The sequence below is a fragment of the Selaginella moellendorffii genome, unplaced genomic scaffold (assembly GCF_000143415.4).
Source record: "Selaginella moellendorffii unplaced genomic scaffold, v1.0 SELMOscaffold_5, whole genome shotgun sequence".
In the NCBI taxonomy this organism is placed as follows: Eukaryota; Viridiplantae; Streptophyta; class Lycopodiopsida; order Selaginellales; family Selaginellaceae; genus Selaginella; species Selaginella moellendorffii.
In genome coordinates this window covers 1,543,459-1,560,727 of record NW_003314266.1, presented here as the reverse complement: position 1 = coordinate 1,560,727, position 17,269 = coordinate 1,543,459, and the positions used below count along the sequence as shown (strand labels likewise).

General features: G+C 46.5%; 5 protein-coding genes, 3 long non-coding RNA genes and 2 other non-coding genes across 13 annotated transcripts; 2 read left to right on the top strand and 8 right to left on the bottom strand.

Moving 5' to 3' along the window:
• Positions 1 to 24: 24 nt before the first annotated feature.
• Positions 25 to 931, bottom strand: LOC9658792 (NADPH-dependent 1-acyldihydroxyacetone phosphate reductase). The gene has a single exon (XM_002964768.2). It carries the CDS (start codon positions 929 to 931, stop codon positions 89 to 91), a length of 843 nt encoding a protein of 280 aa, XP_002964814.1. The 3' UTR covers positions 25 to 88.
• Positions 791 to 5,004, bottom strand: LOC9658791 (probable LRR receptor-like serine/threonine-protein kinase At1g56130). The gene is made up of 3 exons (XM_024669934.1): positions 1,761 to 5,004; positions 970 to 1,712; positions 791 to 891 (listed from the first exon to the last, which is right to left on the bottom strand). The coding sequence occupies exons 1-2, from the start codon at positions 4,801 to 4,803 to the stop codon at positions 1,135 to 1,137; spliced, it is 3,621 nt and encodes a 1,206-aa protein (XP_024525702.1). The 5' UTR covers positions 4,804 to 5,004; the 3' UTR covers positions 791 to 891; positions 970 to 1,134.
• Positions 4,847 to 5,329, top strand: LOC112344681. The gene is made up of 2 exons (XR_002991816.1): positions 4,847 to 4,934; positions 5,000 to 5,329. It is a non-coding gene; the product is annotated as an uncharacterized LOC112344681 (long non-coding RNA).
• Positions 5,330 to 5,468: 139 nt separating this feature from the next.
• LOC112344680 lies at positions 5,469 to 5,999 on the bottom strand. Its single transcript, XR_002991815.1, has 3 exons — positions 5,870 to 5,999; positions 5,731 to 5,801; positions 5,469 to 5,665 (listed from the first exon to the last, which is right to left on the bottom strand). It is a non-coding gene; the product is annotated as an uncharacterized LOC112344680 (long non-coding RNA).
• Positions 6,000 to 8,947: 2,948 nt separating this feature from the next.
• Positions 8,948 to 10,281, bottom strand: LOC9659947 (short-chain dehydrogenase/reductase SDRA). The gene is made up of 6 exons (XM_002964766.2): positions 10,117 to 10,281; positions 9,932 to 10,048; positions 9,733 to 9,867; positions 9,540 to 9,665; positions 9,379 to 9,480; positions 8,948 to 9,313 (listed from the first exon to the last, which is right to left on the bottom strand). Exons 1-6 carry the CDS (start codon positions 10,258 to 10,260, stop codon positions 9,164 to 9,166), a joined length of 774 nt encoding a protein of 257 aa, XP_002964812.1. The 5' UTR covers positions 10,261 to 10,281; the 3' UTR covers positions 8,948 to 9,163.
• A 119-nt stretch (positions 10,282 to 10,400) lies between these two features.
• On the bottom strand, positions 10,401 to 10,474 carry TRNAN-GUU. The gene has a single exon. It is a non-coding gene; the product is annotated as a tRNA-Asn (tRNA).
• A 112-nt stretch (positions 10,475 to 10,586) lies between these two features.
• On the bottom strand, positions 10,587 to 10,660 carry TRNAN-GUU. Its single transcript has one exon. It is a non-coding gene; the product is annotated as a tRNA-Asn (tRNA).
• Positions 10,661 to 10,747: 87 nt separating this feature from the next.
• Positions 10,748 to 11,582, top strand: LOC9658790 (30S ribosomal protein S13, chloroplastic). The gene is made up of 3 exons (XM_002965109.2): positions 10,748 to 10,868; positions 10,935 to 11,162; positions 11,235 to 11,582. The coding sequence occupies exons 1-3, from the start codon at positions 10,767 to 10,769 to the stop codon at positions 11,403 to 11,405; spliced, it is 501 nt and encodes a 166-aa protein (XP_002965155.1). The 5' UTR covers positions 10,748 to 10,766; the 3' UTR covers positions 11,406 to 11,582.
• Positions 11,435 to 13,534, bottom strand: LOC9658789. 4 transcript variants are annotated; one of them, XM_024669850.1, is made up of 10 exons: positions 13,416 to 13,534; positions 12,977 to 13,358; positions 12,777 to 12,923; positions 12,611 to 12,713; positions 12,484 to 12,563; positions 12,372 to 12,422; positions 12,205 to 12,296; positions 12,033 to 12,144; positions 11,844 to 11,975; positions 11,435 to 11,749 (listed from the first exon to the last, which is right to left on the bottom strand). In XM_024669850.1, exons 2-10 carry the CDS (start codon positions 13,211 to 13,213, stop codon positions 11,621 to 11,623), a joined length of 1,083 nt encoding a protein of 360 aa, XP_024525618.1. In that variant the 5' UTR covers positions 13,214 to 13,358; positions 13,416 to 13,534; the 3' UTR covers positions 11,435 to 11,620. The 4 variants fall into 4 exon arrangements, with proteins under 4 accessions (XP_024525618.1, XP_024525614.1, XP_024525615.1 ...); XM_024669846.1 differs by having other exon boundaries at positions 12,345 to 12,422; positions 13,416 to 13,533; XM_024669847.1 differs by having other exon boundaries at positions 11,435 to 11,737; positions 12,345 to 12,422; positions 13,416 to 13,531.
• A 1,600-nt stretch (positions 13,535 to 15,134) lies between these two features.
• LOC112344631 lies at positions 15,135 to 15,623 on the bottom strand. The gene is made up of 2 exons (XR_002991772.1): positions 15,324 to 15,623; positions 15,135 to 15,267 (listed from the first exon to the last, which is right to left on the bottom strand). It is a non-coding gene; the product is annotated as an uncharacterized LOC112344631 (long non-coding RNA).
• Between the last annotated feature and the right edge of the window lie 1,646 nt (positions 15,624 to 17,269).

The following is a 17,269-nucleotide window of genomic DNA, read 5'->3' as shown; positions in this document are numbered from 1 at the left end:
TAAGAACCCTAAAAACAGAGGATCTGGGTTTAAGGGGAAATTTCTATTGAGATTCTTTCTTTGTATTGAGAGATTCTTTCGTCTTTCCTCAGTGTTTCTTCTTCTCCAAGAGGCCAAACCTCCATCGCATGAAGAGATCTCTCAGCCACAATGGGCTCCATCGCAGCACCAAGAACAGCCCACTCATAAATCCATAGACGAAATGCCTGGGAGGATTCTTCTCGAGCATCGCTCCCACGGCTCTCACAGCGAATTCTTCCGTGGCGGTGGCCTTGCCGGACTGGGACGAGGTAGCTCTCTCGGCGATGGCGCTGGAGAAATCCCTGTAGAGCTTCCACTCGCTCGATCGAAGAGAGCTCGAGGCCGTGGCTCCAAGCTGGGACTTCACCGAGCCGGGGACGATCAACACCACCTGGATTCCCAGTGGCGCCAACTCCACGCGAAGAACATCCGAGAGAGCGTGGACGCTGGCCTTGGACGCGCAGTATGATCCGGCCCAGGGGGTGGGGACGTAGCCGACGACGCTGCCGACGTTGATGATCCGGCCCTGCCTTTGCTCCGCCATGCTGGGAACCACTGCCTGGATCATCCTCAAAGTTCCAAAGACGTTCACTTGGAAAGCTCGCTCGATGTTCTTGAGTGGAAGCTCGGCTAGCGGCCCGATAGTGGAGAGCCCGGCGTTGTTGACAAGCACGTCGATCCTGCCCTCGTTCCGGAGGATGAGATCCACCGCAGCTCTCACGGATTCGTCGCTCGTCACATCCAGCTGAAGCGTTTGGATCCCCAGAGCTCGCAAGCTTTGCATGCTCTCCACCGGCTGGACGTCCGTGGCGTAAACTTTGAATCCCCGAGAGTGGAAGACTCTGGAGTAGCACGCACCGATTCCACCCTCTGCACAGCCAGTTATCAGCACCACTTTCTCGATCGCCATAGCAGAAAAACAAGGAAAAAGCGGAAGACCTCTAGTACCTCGAGCTTGGAGGAGCTTAAAAACAAGAGGGTGATCCTCCTAGGGACGCGATATTCGTAGCAGGATATCCACCTCGATCGAGAAGAACTTTGTCGCGATCGCTAACTTTTCCTCCTGGATGAAGATTCCCATGGTGATTCCTAATGCTTCTCTCGTCTCGAGCTCTAGGAAGAAGAAACAGTATTGCCGGCTACCAGTTCTTCACTTGGAGGAGGCGCAACGATCGAGAGTGAACGATCCTCTTTCTTCACCTCCTCCTCCTCGCGGACATCTGGCAAAGTCTCCTCGTTCGCCGTCTGGTATGATCCATCCATCGTCTCCCAAATGCTGCTCGTAGTAGCACCACCGATCTTCACCCCAAATTCCAACACGCTCTTGAATTCCTCCCAGGAAATCCTCTCGCTCGGCAATTCCGGGACCCCGAGCTGGCCAACGAGCATCGCCACGACCTGTCCCATGGATGGCCGCTGCTCGGGCAAGCCCTGGGTGCACCACATCGCGATCTGGACGATTCTCACCATGACATCGATGGAATACTTGCGGCCGAAGCGCGGATCGGCCATGGCCTCGATCTTGTTGGACCCTAGAGCCTCCCACGCCCACTCGTCGATCGACACAGGCTCCGGCGCGCCCACATTCACGCTGGATTGCATCCCTCGCCGGCCGCTGACGAGCTCCAAGAGGACGATCCCATAGCTGTAGACGTCGACCTTCTCCGAGAGCTGCCCATTAATCACATACTCTGCAAGAGAGAGAATAAGAACCCTAAAAACAGGGTAAATCAGCCTACCTGGGGCGAGATATCCTCGGGTGCCCATCACGGAGCTCACCACGACCTCGGCCTCCTCGTGGTGCGCGATCAGCTTGGCGAGGCCGAAATCCGAAATGTGCGCTCGCATCTCCTCGTCCAGCAGGATATTTCCGGGCTTGACATCGCGGTGGATGATCCTCACCTTGGCGCAATCTTCGTGGAGGTACTGCAATCCCCGGGCCACATCCAGTGCGATTTGGAGCCGCCGCTCCCAGTCGAGGAAAATGCCGCTGTCCCGACCGAAGAGCGCGGCCTGGAGGCTCCCGTTGGGCATGAATTCGCAGACGAGGAGTGGAAACCCTCGATCGATGCAGCAGCCGATGAGAGGCACGAGATTCCGGTGGCGCACGGAGCTGATCACTTGGAGCTCGTGGTAGAACCAGCGCTGGCACGTCGGGGTACGATGGACGAGCTGCTTGATCGCCACGATCTTCCCATCCGGTAAGAACCCCTTGTAGACTCTTCCATATGCTCCTTGCCCGAGAAGATTGTCCGAGCTAAACCTCTGCGTGGCTTCTTCCAGCTCCGAGAACTCGAAAGTGGCGAGAGCGGCAGCGTTGGAGTTGCTCAAGCTCTGATGGATATGGTCGATGGAGATCGAATGCTCGCCTCCGGTATGTTCTTCCTCGGAGATCATCCGAGCTTTCTTCTCGGCTCTTCTCAGCCAGCAAGCCAGGCCGACGAAGAGAGTGATACAGACGATGGCGAGGATTCCTATACTCGTTCCAAGGATGGCCCAGAGCTCGCGAGCCATTCTAGAGGAGGATGTGTTACCCGAAATGCCCAAGGAGCTCGTGGTGTTCGCGTAGACTCGGATAGCCGAGATGGTTGGTCCGTGGTATGATCCAGCAGCGCCGCTAGTGTTCCAGCTCCCGGTTCCTCGTAGCTCCAGCTTCAAAGTTGAGGACTCTTCGCCAACTCGAGCTTGGAACTTCAGAACGAGAGGAACGAAGGGACCTCCAGCGACGCGGAAGACGTCCAGCTTCTCGTGCACACGCTGCTCTTGGAGAAACACGTCGAAGACACGTCTTCCGGGGGAATCTACAGTGTAGTTTTCGAGCTCGATGAAGTGGAGCTCGACGGCATAGCTCCCGGGCTTCAGGCATCGTCCATAGTAGGCGATGGAGTCGCCGCCTACTCGAGCAGTCGTGTAAAGTTCCTGGGTGGCTTCCACGAACCTCGAGTCAATCCCACTGGTGGAGGAATTCGTCGAGATGATCCGTGAGGAGGCGGTGGAACCCGAGAGGCTGATGGCCCAGGAAGCAGAGCTCGCTGAACAGGTCGGATTCCCGACAAAGTATCCCACTGAGGTATTCGCAAAGACGTCATCGGCCTGGAAAAAAAGGTGGCGGCTCGTCAAGATGTGCTCGGGACCGCCTGCGTTGATCGCGAACGAGTCAGAGATTCTGTTGGAGGTGATGTCTGGCGAATGATCCTGCTGCTGCGAGCACGGCGGCTGCAAGCACAGGTTGTGGAGCAAGCCGGTGGAATTCAGCTGGTTGAAGTGGAGGTTTTTCTCGATGCTGGCGGCGTCGAGGATGCTCGCAGGCACTGAGCCGACAAGCAAGTTGTTGGAGAGATCCAGGAGCCGGAGCTTGCGAAGTTCGCCGAGTGAGGCTGGAATTTGACCGGAAAATCGATTTCTCCCGAGCAGCAGCCACTCGAGACTGGGCATGCTTCCGAGCGTTTCAGGCAGCTCTCCATCCAGCTGGTTGAAACCGAGGTTGAGGACGGACAGATTGGGCATCCGAGTTATTTCCACCGGCAAAACACCTGTGAAGGAGTTGATCTGGAGGTACAGTCCTTGCAAACCAGAGAGCCGCTTGAAAACAGACCTTGGAAGTGATCCCGAGAGCTGATTCCCCTGGAGCTGGAGGACTTTAAGACTGGAAAGCTCCGAGAACGAGCCGGGAATGGAGCCAGAGATGGAGTTGGAATGGAGCCGAAGCGCTGACAAGTTGCGGAGCTTACCGAGTTCGCTGGGAATGGTTCCGTTCAATCCCATGGAGAACAAGGAAAGCTCAACGATGTCACTCAAGCTACCCAGTGAGGCAGGAATGCTTCCAGCGATATCGGAGTTGAGCGAGAAATCCAGCACCTGTAAACTCCGAGCCTGTCCGAGCTGCCTGGGAAGGGCTCCCTCGAGCATGTTTCTACCGCATCGAAGAGTTTGCAACGACCTGAGAGACCCGAGCGACTCCGGAACTTCACCTTGAAGGCGGTTGTTCTCCAAGTTCAGATAGAGCAGGCTGGAAAGTTGTCCGAGCTCAGCCGGTATCCGGCTCCGTAGCCGGTTTGATCCGAGGTCGAGCACTCTCAGACTGGAAGAATTCCCGAGGCAGGCTGGAACCGGTCCCTGGAGCTGGTTTCTACTCAAGTCTAGATACTTGAGCGACGAGATTGTGCAAAGCTCTTCCGGGATGGAGCCCGTGAGCTGATTTCCTGCGAGCCCGAGGAGCCTGAGCTTGGAGAGGCTACCTAGCTGGCCTGGTATCGGGCCACCGAGATGGAGCCCGTTCTCACTGAGGTCGAGATGCCGGAGCTGCTGGACTTGTCCGATGGATTCGGGGATGGAGATGGAAAACGAAGGCGACGACGAGGTGGTTCTGGTGACTCGGAGGCTTTGCAAGTACCCGAGCTGCGACGCGACGGACAGGAGAATGGACAGTGCCTGTGGAGTGTCACGGGAGAGTTCAATGCCGGAGACGTGATAAGCAGCTGGAAGCGACGACTGGTTTCGGAGCACGCAGGTTACTCCCGGCCAAGTCGAGGGTGGCGAGCAGGGATCATTGGCAGCGGCCGCGGCCCAGGAAATCGCAGGAATGGCTCTCAAAACAGCAACTTCCGATGGATCGGTCGCGAAAAAAGTACCTGCTGGAGCTGGAGCTGGAGCTACATCGCCATAAATCTGAGGTAGAGTGGATTCACTGCTGCTGCTACTGATAATCGTCGTGAACAGGAGAAGGACAACTTGGAGAACGGGATGACTGAATCCCAGCGCAAAACCAAACTTGGTCCTCATTTTCTGCGAGCTCACTCACTCACTGGGAAGAGGAAACCCGAGCAAGGAGACTCTTTAATGACCGATCAACATCTCCTCGCGCAGCGCGACGAGAGCCATTGAAATCGCAGCAATGCAACAAAGCGACAGTGGTAAGCTTTTTCTACTCAGCAGAGCTCCGCTTTTTGGAATTAAGACACTGGAAAATCGTCGGCAGATCGTCCGGAATTCGCCATTGCGACTTCGACGCGTGGGTTTCTCTGCCAAATCCCGTAAGCATCGAACAAAAAAAAAAAGAGGAGCTCTCTCTCTTCTAGAAAGTGTGGAAAGTTTGAGTTTCAGGGGTAGCACAGTGATTCCGAGGTAGCAAGTCAAGCGCGAAAGAAGAAGCCAAGCCGAAATACTAGCGCGCATATTTTCTCTTTGTCGGTCTAGCGTCGGCGTTGATGGCGATGTACCTCCGGATGCTGACACGTGGACGGTCCACCTTTTATGTGTGTTGTGTGAAGGGTGGATACAAACACTTGAATTTAGTTCTATTGGTGGACATGGCACCTAACGTTGTTGTCCACATCTTATCAAATTGTAAAGGTTCTATAATGTGCTGTGTAGTTTTTTTTTCTTTGAATAATCATGATTGTTTCAAATCAAAATAACTTTAGAAGAAACGTCTGTAAAAATGTTTATAAATACTTGTGAGACCACTTCTAAGTGTCCTGCTTTTGCCAATCTCTCTCATAGTCTCATAGTCTACTGCGGGCGGCGGTAGCGTTTCTAGTCTCGAGTGACATCACTGGCGAGACGATTGTCGTAGCTGGAGGGATTCCATGTCGTCCACTGTTCCGAGTCTTTTCAGTAGCGTCTGGGACTCAATGTTTGATCTCTGCGAAATAACGAGAAGATGGACGAAGACAACGCGATTATTGAGAAGAGAAACCAAAAACTTACGATAGCTCCGTTCTCTGTGAGGTAGCTCGCGAAGTGCGTGGGCAGGCACAAATCCCGGGAGGTACCGCGGCCTATCCAAAGAGGCCAAAAGAAAAGGAGTTAAAAGAGTTTGATCGAAACTAAGTTTGCTAGATTGTACCTGAATGGCTTGCACAGTGGCCTTGATATTAACTTCCCAAGAGTTTATCGAGAGCCTTGTCGGAGATCTCCACCAGAGTGTCCACTGATGGATTTGAGGCAGCTTTGGAAACGAGACTATCGATGCGACCATATTTCTGCAAGGCACAAGAAAAAAAAAAAAAAAAAGCTTTTCAAGGAGAGTCAGAGTTACATTGACAGTCTTTTGCATCAAATTTTGCCTTTGGGCAGCATCGGAAACATGGCGAAGGCATCAACCCAAGCGACTTTGCAACAGCTTCATCCACATTTTTCTAAAAAAACGATAGCCCTCAACTCCTACAAGGAACTGATCCCCAATTCTCTTGAAATTTTCCTTTTGTTACCTGCTTGTGCGAATACAACAACCGAGGTGCCTCCCAATCCTAGCCTTTCTGCAATGCCAAATTTGAGTAATGTTTAACTATAACTAGTAAATTAGAAAAATTATTAGAACAATTTAATTTAAATGTATGTTAGTTGAGAAAGGACCTTATGGTTTTAACCAATAGAAACTTAATTAATTAAATCTAATATTGTTGTTAATCATTTTGTAAAGAAAAATTAGTGAAGAATAAAATAATTTATAAAATTAGTATAGTTTTCAATCATATCTTAACACTTTCAACAAAATATTATGTGTTTTAAACTGTTTTATCATAAACTCATTTTTTAAGTGTTGTGTATTTTTAATATTTTCTAAATAGTTGTAATATATAAATAATTTTTAATTTATTTAGTGTAAAAACTATAAATACAAATTTAGAAAGACTAACTCACCAAGTTTTTAGTAGTATTAAATTAGAGATTAAATAATTTATTATAATAATGTTATTACTATTAAATAATTACTAATTTTTTAATAAATTTTTTTATATATGGATGGAAACTCAAAGTGTGTTGTTTTTTTTTTTAATTCTTGGATTCAAGTGTCCAATTTACAATTTATCAGGATTAAACATACATGTTGGATTTGTTAAGTTATTAATATTTTTTAATTATAAATTTTTATCAATATAAATAATAAGTTATTAATTTAAGATTCACTTATTAATTTTAAAAATAAGTATATAAGTATATAAGTTTTTAAAATCAGTAACTAAAAATTTAAATTTCTTTATAAATTAACAAGATTTGTAAACCTATTATTTCATAAGCATCTTCATTAAATTTACTATTATCCACAAAACTATGTTTTTTCTCTTGAACTTGATTTCTTGCACAAAAAGGTCAGCAACTAATGGAAAATCAATAACATTGATTTACATTAACATCTATTCACTCATGAAATTCCAATTTAAAATGATCATGAAGATTATTATTTTCATGCAACAACTTATGTTCAGAAGAGAATAAATAAAGTACCTATAAAGAAAAGAAAATAACACTTGTTTACCCAATGTTCACACTATTAATAATGTTTTTATCAATTGCCTAAGACACGAATGAGCCAGACAAAACTTAATCCCCCTTAATAAAGAAACAAATAAAAAATCAGAAAAATTTCTAAATGCACAAAAAAAATTAAAGTATGTTAAATATACCTGAGAAAAGAAAGATCCATCGTTAAAATGATTACTCATTGATCTTCCCTAATACAAAAATAAAAAGCAAAGATAAAAAAAAAATTTATACATAACAAAATGCATAAAAGTAAACAAAACATGCTCAATATACCCAAGAATGGAGGAATCCATTAAAGATGGGCCGGGAAAAACAGTTGTAGCTAGATCCTACTGATGTAGAAACAAAAAGCAAAGATCACAAAAATTTCTATTAAGCTTACTTTCTTTTCAGAATTTGAAAAAATCAATTAAAAAAAATTAATTAATTGATTTATAGAATCCAAGTGCACTCTTTTTTATTAGCTTGAAAAGTTTAGAATAATCATATAAACATAGAAAAATGCATAAAAGAAAATAAAAATAGTTAACTAACAGCAATATACCCAAGAAAGGAGGATGGGTTACAGGTGACAATTGCCATTTGATCTTCCTTGATACAGAAACAGAAAACAAAGATAAGAAATACTTCTATACACAAAAAATGCATAAAAGAAAATAAAACATGCTTAATATACTCAAAAAATGAGGGATTTGCCGCAAGTGGGCCAGGCCGATTAACCTATAGAAACAGAAAGAAAATTTAAAACAAGCTTCAAATACTCGCATAAAGGAATATATATACCCCATAGAACTGCTATGAAGATCTGCAGAGCTAGAGGCATCGACAGGAGGACTGGAGTCGACAGGAAGCTCTGCAAAACCTTCAATTAAATACAGCACTATACTGAGAACAAAAACAACTTTTCTTTCTCTCCTCCTCGGCACACACATACATAAATGCCTGCCTGATCAAGTTCTGCAGAGTGGTTTGATGTTTGGCACGACAGTTTTGTATTTCATCCTTCGCAAATGTGAGCAGATCCGTCATCTTCAATATGCTCCACATGCTAAATCCAGAATAAGTTTGAGATAGTCACTAGAACAAGTTCTTACTTGCCAATGAAGATGTTACCCAATGACTTCCTTACCGACGTATAGTAAGTTTTTGGCATTACTTGATGCAACAACAGGATAAACACATAGCCAAAACGGCCATCTGTAATAAACTTGTAAAAGTGATGAAATACTTAGCAAGTAACTTACCTTGACTAAAATGATGCACAGCGCTGCATCCCTAGCCCGATCGAGTTTGAGGCTTAGGCTTTTAGGGCTAGCTGCCAGCGCCATCGGATCGTCGGCGCCGCGCCCAGCGCTCTAGCGAGAGCGATGACGCGGAACACGCAGTCCGGTAAGAAGAAGCAAGCCGCTTGTAGAAATCGTGAGGTAATCTCGTACAAGGAGAATGTGGGAGGTGAAGTCCAGGATCTGGAGGCTACACCAGACGGTCTATACCGTTCTGCCCTAAAGTCCAGGGTTTTATATTCCCGCCAAAACCAAAACTCGTACGGACTGTGTGTTAAGAAGCTTGGAAAATGCAAGGGAGATGATGATCTAGTTCGTGCCAAATCATCAACCTTGAAAGACTGTACCTGGAGAGAAGAATCCCCACAAGTCTGGACCAAGTGAAAATTCTTATCATACGTTTTAGTTGATGATGGAAGTCACACGGGAGGAAATGAGAATGACGATTGTTGGCTACATTTTCAAGGCTAGTTGATCAGAGGGAAGGTGGAAACCCCACAGCGAGAGGCTGGCTGTGGCATTTGGAGCGTTTTAAGTTACCATGGGATCCGATTTGTAGCAAGACTACTGTGGATCCAGGGCACAAAGTCTCATAGTCTACTTTGGATCCCTCCAGCTACAACAATGGTCTCGCCAGTGATGTATGATGCGTCACTCGAGACTAGAAACGCTACCGCCGCCCCCATGTCGTCCACTGTTCCGAGTCTTTTCAGCAGCGTCTGGGACTCGATGCCTGATCTCTGCGAAAGAACGAGGATATGGACGAAGACAACGCGATCATCGAGAAGAGAAACCAAGAACTTACGATAGCTTCGTTCTCTGTGAGGTAGCTCGCGAAGTGCGTGGGCACAAATCCCGGCGCGACGCCGTTCACTCGAGTTTTTGGAGCGAGTTCCATCGCCAGCGCCTGGAAAGAGAGAACAACTTTAAAACCAACAGAGAGAACAGAAAAGAAAACATTCAGACCTTTGTCAGTCCGAGCAACGCTGTTTTCGCGACGCTATACATGGCGAGGCCAGCGGAGGGATTATATCCGGCTATGGAGGAGATCAACACAATTGATGAGCCCTCTGATAGATGAGGCGCCGCCGCCTGTCCAAAGAGGCCAAAAGAAAAGGAGTTTAAAGAGTTTGATCGAAACTAAGCTGCTGGATTGTACCTGAATGACTTGCACAGTGGCCTTGACATTAACTTCCCAGAGTTTATCGAGAGCCTTGTCGGAGATCTCCACCAGAGTGTCCACTGACGGATTTGAGGCAGCATTGGAAACGAGAATGTCGATGCGACCATATTTCTGCAAGGCACAAGGAAAAAAAAAAAAAACTAAGCTTTTCAAGGAGAGAAGAAGTCAGACTTACATCGACAGTCTTTTGCATCAAATTCTGCCTCTGGGAAGCGTCGGAAACATGGCACACAACTCCGAAGGCATCGATCCCAAGCGACTTTAAAGACGCAACAGCTTCGTCCACATTTTTCTGAAAGCGGTCAGCTCCAATTTCGCCCAAAACGCACACCTATTCTCTCAAAAAATTCCTTTTGTTACCTGCTTGCGCGAGGAGACAACAACCGAGGCGCCTTCCAATCCTAGCCTTCGAGCAATGCCAAATCCGATCCCCTGCGTGGACGCGGTCACAATCGCGACCTTACCGCGGAGCCTCGACGCTTCCACCGCTACTCGATCTGCCATTCCCAACTGCGCTGCCCTAGTAGCTCCATGGTCACTAACTAGAAATTAGAAATTTTCTCGAGCCTATCGCCAGCCTTTAGTTAAAATTAAAGCGTATAAATTAAATTTAAAATTTAAAATTTAAAAAAAGTTATAAACTTCGCTTGAGAGAGGTTTCGAACCTTTGACCTTGTGGTTAACAGCCACACGCTCTGACCAACTGAGCTACTCAAGCTTTATTTATTAATTAGAGGTTAATATATAATTATAGATAACTGAGCTACTCAAGCTTTGTTATTTAATTAAAAATTTAAGCTAAATATTTGATGTATTTTATTTTATAAATTCGCTTGAGAGAGGGGTTGAACCTCTGACCTTGTGGTTAACAGCCACACGCTCTGGCCAACTGAGCTACTCAAGCTTTGATGATTAATTAAAACAAATCAACTAATTTATTACTTCGAGTTAACTTTTGATTTAATTATAGCATATTCTAGATTCTAGCGGATAAAATTAGGGCAGAAGGCATGGCTATGGCAGTGGCGACATCCTGCTCAGTGAGAACACCGATTGAGCAATGGAGTTTCTCAAGAACAGTGTCTCGCCGCTCCTCACCTCCAACATTCAAGGTTAGCAAAAGCCATTCGCCTTAAAATCATCTGGAAAGAGCCATGGATTCAGCTCGTATATTATAGATTGCCAAGGGCCTGAGCATTCGATGCGCTCGCGTTGGCGGTGTGGAGATCCCAAACAACAAGCGCATCGAGTCGTCGCTGCAGTACATCCACGGCGTGGGGCAGACGACCGCGCGCCAGATCCTTCTCGACTGCGCCATGGACAACAAGCGAACCAAGGATCTCTCCGACGCGGAGCTCACCAAAATCCGTGACGAGCTCGGCAAATACATGATCGAGGGCGATCTGGTAACGCAAAGTTCCATTTTCTATCAGAAATCTTCCTTTCTCTCAAACGTTCTCTTTTCTTTTCTTTTCTAGAGGAGATTTAACCAGCTCGCGATCAATCACTTGATCGAGATCCAGTGCTACCGGGGTAAGAGACACCAGGCCGGATTGCCCGTGAGGGGCCAGAGAACCAAGAACAACGCAAGAACGCGCAAAGGAAAGAAGAAAGGTGCTGTAGCGGGCAAAAAGAAGGCTGGAAGATAGAACTTTCATTGTCTATGATCAAAATCACATCTCTCCTCGAAGAGAAAACACTTCTTTGGTGGTCACCACCAGAAAAGAAGCTTCTTGCTCGACTTCTACGTTTACAAGTCTCTGGAATCTGGAAAACTTTCCAGCTTCGCAAAGGAAGAAGGAAACACTTACCTGGTGTTTTGTTTTTCTTCGTTATCAGTGTACAGTAGATACAAACGCTGCTTCTAGCTCGCCGTGTGCTTTCTGGAGCGTTTCTTGATGAGCTTGGAAAGAGCTGCCTTGGCCTCGTCCAGAGTTTCCACCGGATGACCACCGTCGAATGGTAACCTCTGCACATTGAACTGCATAAGGGGCTGGGGAAACTTAGGAAACTTTGCCAAGCTTGAAATAATACACCCACGACAAGAAACACGAAAAAGAAAAAGAAGAAAAGGCGAAGAATAGTACCTTGGATCCTTGGCGGACCCGGATATCTATGCCTCTGCTGTCGATCGATATCACCGCTGCCTCGTCCACTTCCGTCTGGGTCTCGGCGGCGAGCATTTCCTTGAGTGGTCTCGAGAAGATCGCATTCAAGGCCTGCAGTCGTGTCAAGAGATGAAACTACATAAAAAAAATTCTAGCAGTCAATGCTACCTTGAGTGTATCTTCATCGCCATCAGCAGCTATGACATCGGGCTGCACAGATTCGTATTCATCCACGCCTACCCAGGCTACAGTGCCAAATCCTCCCACGAAAAGGATGTCACTGGACCACCAAAATCGAGTTTTATCTTCTCCTACAAAATTCAACTCGCCTTTCCCGTACCTGATTCTCTCCATTTGATAGTAATAAAAGTTGCCCCACTGGTGTGAGGCTCCCTGCTGATGCTTTTTCGTGTATTGTTTATGCGCCCACTCCTGAAAACAACAAGGAAGATTGACATCAATCTTGACGATAAGGTGTACCTGTTTCTCAGATGGAAGAGGATATACATCTCCGAAAAGTGTAGCTCTAGCGTTCCCAAGGCCACTAAATCCAGGGACCTACAAAATAAATAAAAAACTTCGTTAGAAAAACTTATTCTTTCCTCCCGCGACTGAAAACCTGAACAACGAGCGTGCACCGAGGATCAACAAGCAAATTCCTGGTGTGTATCTCCAAAGGCGAAAGAGAGAAAACTGGATCTGCAATTTCACAAGTCAATAGAAAGCAACCAGTTTGATCTACTTACGTCCGTGAGCATCGGCAGCAAAGTCCACCAAAGTTCCAAACGGATAGCCCGAGCGGCGGTGATGCATCCGTGACATAGTCGTACAAAGATGAGCATATCGAGCCTAGAAAGTTCTTTCATCTCCAAGTCAAAAAGAAAGCAAGGAAAAAGAAAAAAGAGGTATTGCCTGTTCCATAAGGTTCCTCACGGCAAGAGCAGGCTTTGGCAAACCGTGAGACGAAGTAGCGCTCTCTACTCCGCCAGAGATTGGTGTCCGAAAAAGACCGGCAGTGGAAGTCAGCTTGGAAGAATGCTCGCTTGCATTCTCTGGCACCTAAAAAATCCCAATCAGCATCAAAGAAAAACTTTTCGAGAATTTTTTCCTACCCCGGGGGCGGAGCGGTCTTCCATCGGCACGAGGACGCCGTTGTTGCTGTTTGATCCCGCGGCCAGATCCTCGGCATTTCCCTGATCGCCGGAAGAAACACACAAACTGGTACCGAAAGGAAATCTCTGGCGAGCAAATCCAAGGCGCGCGTGGCCCGCTGTGCCGAAGCTCAATCGCGACAGGGGATGCTGTGACGAGGAAGACGATGACGCCGGCGACACTGCCGCGCCTTGCATCCTTGCCCTAAACCCTAAACCCACAAAAACCCGATTTTGTCCCGGAGCTTGCAATCATGTATCTCAGAACATGGCCGCCATAATGGTATGAGTGTATGAAGGAAGCCATTCATGCGAGCGCTTATCGGCTGGAAAGTTCTAGCAACTGAAGAGAAAAAAAATTGAGAGGACCATACCATAACTTGCTGGATCAAGTACTTACCTTGCTCAATGGAAATGAAGAAAAGCTGAGCACACCCTTACAAGCGGAAACCCTTAGAAAAAGTGGGGTAAATTCTCTGAATGGTTCACTCCCAATTCACGTTGCTAGTTAGGTCGAGCTCGAGAGAAGAGAAAAAAGAATCACATTAATCAATCAGTTGGATCACTTGCCACGATCACGCTCAATTGTAGTAAAAAAGAGAAGGCAAGACAATGCCAAGAAAGCATTGAAATCCTGGCCAAGTTCTCAAGCGTAACTTGGTGAAGAAGAATTACCATTCCCCAAGAAAGGCCCTTCCAAGCTACTTTGTTCTTAGAATCATTGCCACCACCCTTGCAAAAAGAACAAAACCGATCGCTACGTTTAATAATTAGCTTCTTTGTCTATTTCTATTAGCAAGTTCTTTGGATAAACTTCTTCTCTAGGTCACTAACCTCTCTAAGAATGGCATTCAAAAGGGAATTTATTGGCGGTATTCCAATTGAAATAATGAGAAAGCTGTTGAAGCTCAAGGACATGAATCTAAACAATAGACATTCCAAAGGAGTTTGGACACTTGAAAACCCTTCAAGTGCTTAGTCTCTCCAACAACAATAGTCATGGAGAAATTCCAGTTAAGCTTGGAATGCTCAACAGTACTATACCAGATTCTCTTGGCAATTGCTCACTGGTACAAATACCTATTGGTAGTCCCCACTAACATGATGGGGATATGGGGATCATCACCAAGACTTTCTGCAAATCAAAGGACGAGAGAATATGGGCTAGGAATATGTTTTTTGGACGACTACTCTGCTGGACTTGTCATCTAACTCAAGTGGAGAGGTTCCACCAAGCCTTGGAGGGTTAATCAGCATTCGATATCTCAACTTGTCACACCACAACATCTATCATATAGGCTCCCCAGAAGACTCCGCAGATGAATTGCTTGTACGGAGAGATTCCAATGGAGTTTGAAGAGGTGAACACTTTGTCATCACTCAACCTGTCATTTAATGAGCGGGGGTGGCCAGTTCAGCACATTCCTCAACTCGAGCTATGTTGGGAACCCAAGCTTGTGTGGAAGGCTGCTGAGAAAAGCATGCTCTCAGCAAAGTGATCCAGGTTTCAATCTTAAGGATCTGGATCGAATAAGCAAGATCTGGATGGTAGAATGTTGGCTGCTTCTTTTGGCACGTAATTAGTATGCCAACCTTGTTTGCACGGTGGTCACGGAGAATAAACTCGTGACTAAATAAGATGGTCACAACGCACAGTCACTGCTACAGATAGTGTCAGAGCTCTCAATCCCCGTAAGATATGTGTATGGTAAGGCATTCATGCGAGCTTTACATGTGAATGACAGGCTTCTCGCTCTCCGCTTTCATTTTTTCTCTCCCTTAGTAGAGAAAGAGAGAAGGCAGTGGAAGTGCTGGAAGGCGAGACCTGATAGTCGGATCAAAGAAGACTCGTCAAAGTGAGAATCAGCAGGCAGTGTTGTAAGCCAAAGCAGCGAAGCAAATAAAGAGTGAGCGTTTAGACTACGTGATGAAGAGGAGCTATTCCGGAAGGCCCTCAGCCGTCAACCGTCTTGCACACTCTTGCATTTTTCTAGAATGAACAAAACAGTCATTCTTGCGGAGGCAGACTCGCGGTGCAGCACTTGCCAGATGACTTCTCCATTTTGGCCATGATGGATTGCGAGAGCGGCATGCTGTTGCAGACTTATAAACGCAAAAGTGCAAGTTTAAGCGTTGTTGTTGCATTTCTAAGTTACAAACATAATCAATAAGAACATTGATATAGATTATTATTGCTTCATTTCGAGTCCCCAGGAGTACATATACTTGCATTGCAGCTGCGCTCCTTTTCCCTGGAGCAAACAAATCATGAGAGAAGCGTGAGAAGAAAAAAGAGAAAGATTATAACCTTTGAACGTTGAAGCTCAAGGGCAGCACTGAGGGAAGAGTTGTTTCACCGCGGGTTTGCAAACGCAAATGGGCAGCAAGTGACTGCAGCACTCTGCGATTTTGGTTGGATCGCCCATAGCTCTTCTGATGCACCTCAGAATGCCCTCGGGATCGCGTAGGGAGCACGGCTGCGCGGGAGCAAGTGTCGCAACCATGGCGAGCACCAGGAGCATGAGCAGAACGGACCTTGCAAAAGCCATGGATGGGAATCGAGAGAGAATAAGAGAAGATGATGGCTTGGTGTTTTGGATTTGCTGCTTATATACACGGAATCGAAAGAAAACTGGGACTCCACCAAAATTTTGCGGGCCAGCAGTAACGAAGGCCGCTGCGTAAAGCATGCTCTCAGCAAGAGTGATCAAGTTGACAATCCCGAATTATTTTCTTATAGTAATTACATATTTAAATTCCTTTGGCATATAATCATAATAATATATTGTAATATAATATGGTTAATCTTATAATTAATCTTATACTTATCTTGACTACCGTGCCAGTAAAAGCACACTACGCTGTCAATCCCTGTCAATTGTAAGACCCCTTAAGCACGGGCATTATATAATGGAACGCGAGATGAGCGTGAGAACGTGAGAACGTGAGATATAATGGAACGTGAGATGTGGTCTAGAACTTCTTACGCACGCTTTACGTGTCATAGCATTAGAAGTTGAAGAAGCGCCAGTGGGGCATGGGACCACGGCTGGAAGTCTTGTGCCCCCTGCTTACTGAAATGGGAACTCTGGCAGTTGGCATGAGATAGATATGCCGTGAGCGCTGCATGCGTGGCGTTGGAGAGAAATCCATGGAAAGGGGAGAGAGGGGCAATTGACGCTCCAACCATGGTATCAGGCTAGTAGGTGCATTGCCTGGAGCCCCAGTCGGGCAGAGTCTACCTTTCAAAGCAACCAATCCAGGCATCTGGAAAAAAAGCATATCTAGGGATGGAATTGTCCACAGTGCCTGAATTTAGGATATTGGGATATGGTCCCAGAGTTTCACGGTTGGTTCAGATGTCAACTGAATGCAATGGACAGTAAACCTTGAGAAGACTCTGCTCTTAGCATATGGACTTGGGATTAGATGCTGCAGCCTCTCTACTATGGTGCACAAGAAATCAGCAAGGCTACATGCTGACTATGGAAGCCAGGTATCCAGTCTCGAGTGGCAGCACAGCGATTTTGACATACAGTTGATGTTTTGAAAGATCCTGTGCCTCACTGTCGGGGTGATGTCCAGGGCCCCAAGTCTTTGAGATGATCCAGGTGGTGGTTAGGTGTTTTGGCGAGCCGACCTTCGAGATGGGGCTTCTTGGCATGGTCCCCACCATGGAGAGCATCCGTGAGGTTATTCCAGCTGATTCATTCTCTTGGGTTCGGTGGCTTGGCTGCTGCTCAGGTTGCGTCCTCATTATCGTCTCGCTATGGCTGCAATTGTGCAACGATTGGGGTGGTTCAAAGGTCGATGTCTGTGATCTACACTATATATTCTCGTCCGACCAGCAGATGAGATGATATTCTATTCCTGCTTCGATCATTCACATGTTTGGCATGTGAATCCCATTGAGTATGTAAAGATTGGTTGTCATGGAGGGCTTTTAACCACTCGCATATAGTTCCTAGGACCACATAGTCCCAATGGAGAGCTAGTGAAGCCTCACTAGCTTTGTTGTCCCAGTTCAGCTCTTCCCAATATGACACTGAAGTGGTTGTGGTGTGGGGATCCTCCTCGACCACTCTATTCAAGCCACTCTTCAGTACCAAGACTTACAACAAGTTTACAATGTTGCAAAGGTTGAGCTTTACTGGTGGATGCAGCAAAGAGAAAAGTCCAAGACAGAGTTTGCAACACTTGAAAGACCAAGACATGTATAGTCCAGTATGCTTGGCTTTGTGGAGCAATTCAAGA

Coding starts and splice junctions, on each gene's coding strand:
- LOC9658792 (XM_002964768.2), bottom strand. CDS start 931: ATGGCGATCGAGAAAGTGGTGCTGATAACTGGCTGTGCAGAGGGTGGA.
- LOC9658791 (XM_024669934.1), bottom strand. CDS start 4,803: ATGAGGACCAAGTTTGGTTTTGCGCTGGGATTCAGTCATCCCGTTCTC. Junction 1,713..1,760: donor CCGAGGATATCTCGCCCCAG/GTAGGCTGATTT, acceptor TCTCTCTTGCAG/AGTATGTGATTAATGGGCAG.
- LOC9659947 (XM_002964766.2), bottom strand. CDS start 10,260: ATGGCAGATCGAGTAGCGGTGGAAGCGTCGAGGCTCCGCGGTAAGGTC. Junction 9,666..9,732: donor CCACTGTGCAAGTCATTCAG/GTACAATCCAGC, acceptor CTCTTTGGACAG/GCGGCGGCGCCTCATCTATC. Junction 9,314..9,378: donor TCACAGAGAACGAAGCTATC/GTAAGTTCTTGG, acceptor GTTCTTTCGCAG/AGATCAGGCATCGAGTCCCA.
- LOC9658790 (XM_002965109.2), top strand. CDS start 10,767: ATGGCTATGGCAGTGGCGACATCCTGCTCAGTGAGAACACCGATTGAG. Junction 10,869..10,934: donor CCTCACCTCCAACATTCAAG/GTTAGCAAAAGC, acceptor CGTATATTATAG/ATTGCCAAGGGCCTGAGCAT. Junction 11,163..11,234: donor ACATGATCGAGGGCGATCTG/GTAACGCAAAGT, acceptor TTTCTTTTCTAG/AGGAGATTTAACCAGCTCGC.
- LOC9658789 (XM_024669846.1), bottom strand. CDS start 13,213: ATGCAAGGCGCGGCAGTGTCGCCGGCGTCATCGTCTTCCTCGTCACAG. Junction 12,423..12,483: donor GGTGCACGCTCGTTGTTCAG/GTTTTCAGTCGC, acceptor TTTATTTTGTAG/GTCCCTGGATTTAGTGGCCT. Junction 11,750..11,843: donor GGGTCCGCCAAGGATCCAAG/GTACTATTCTTC, acceptor AAGTTTCCCCAG/CCCCTTATGCAGTTCAATGT.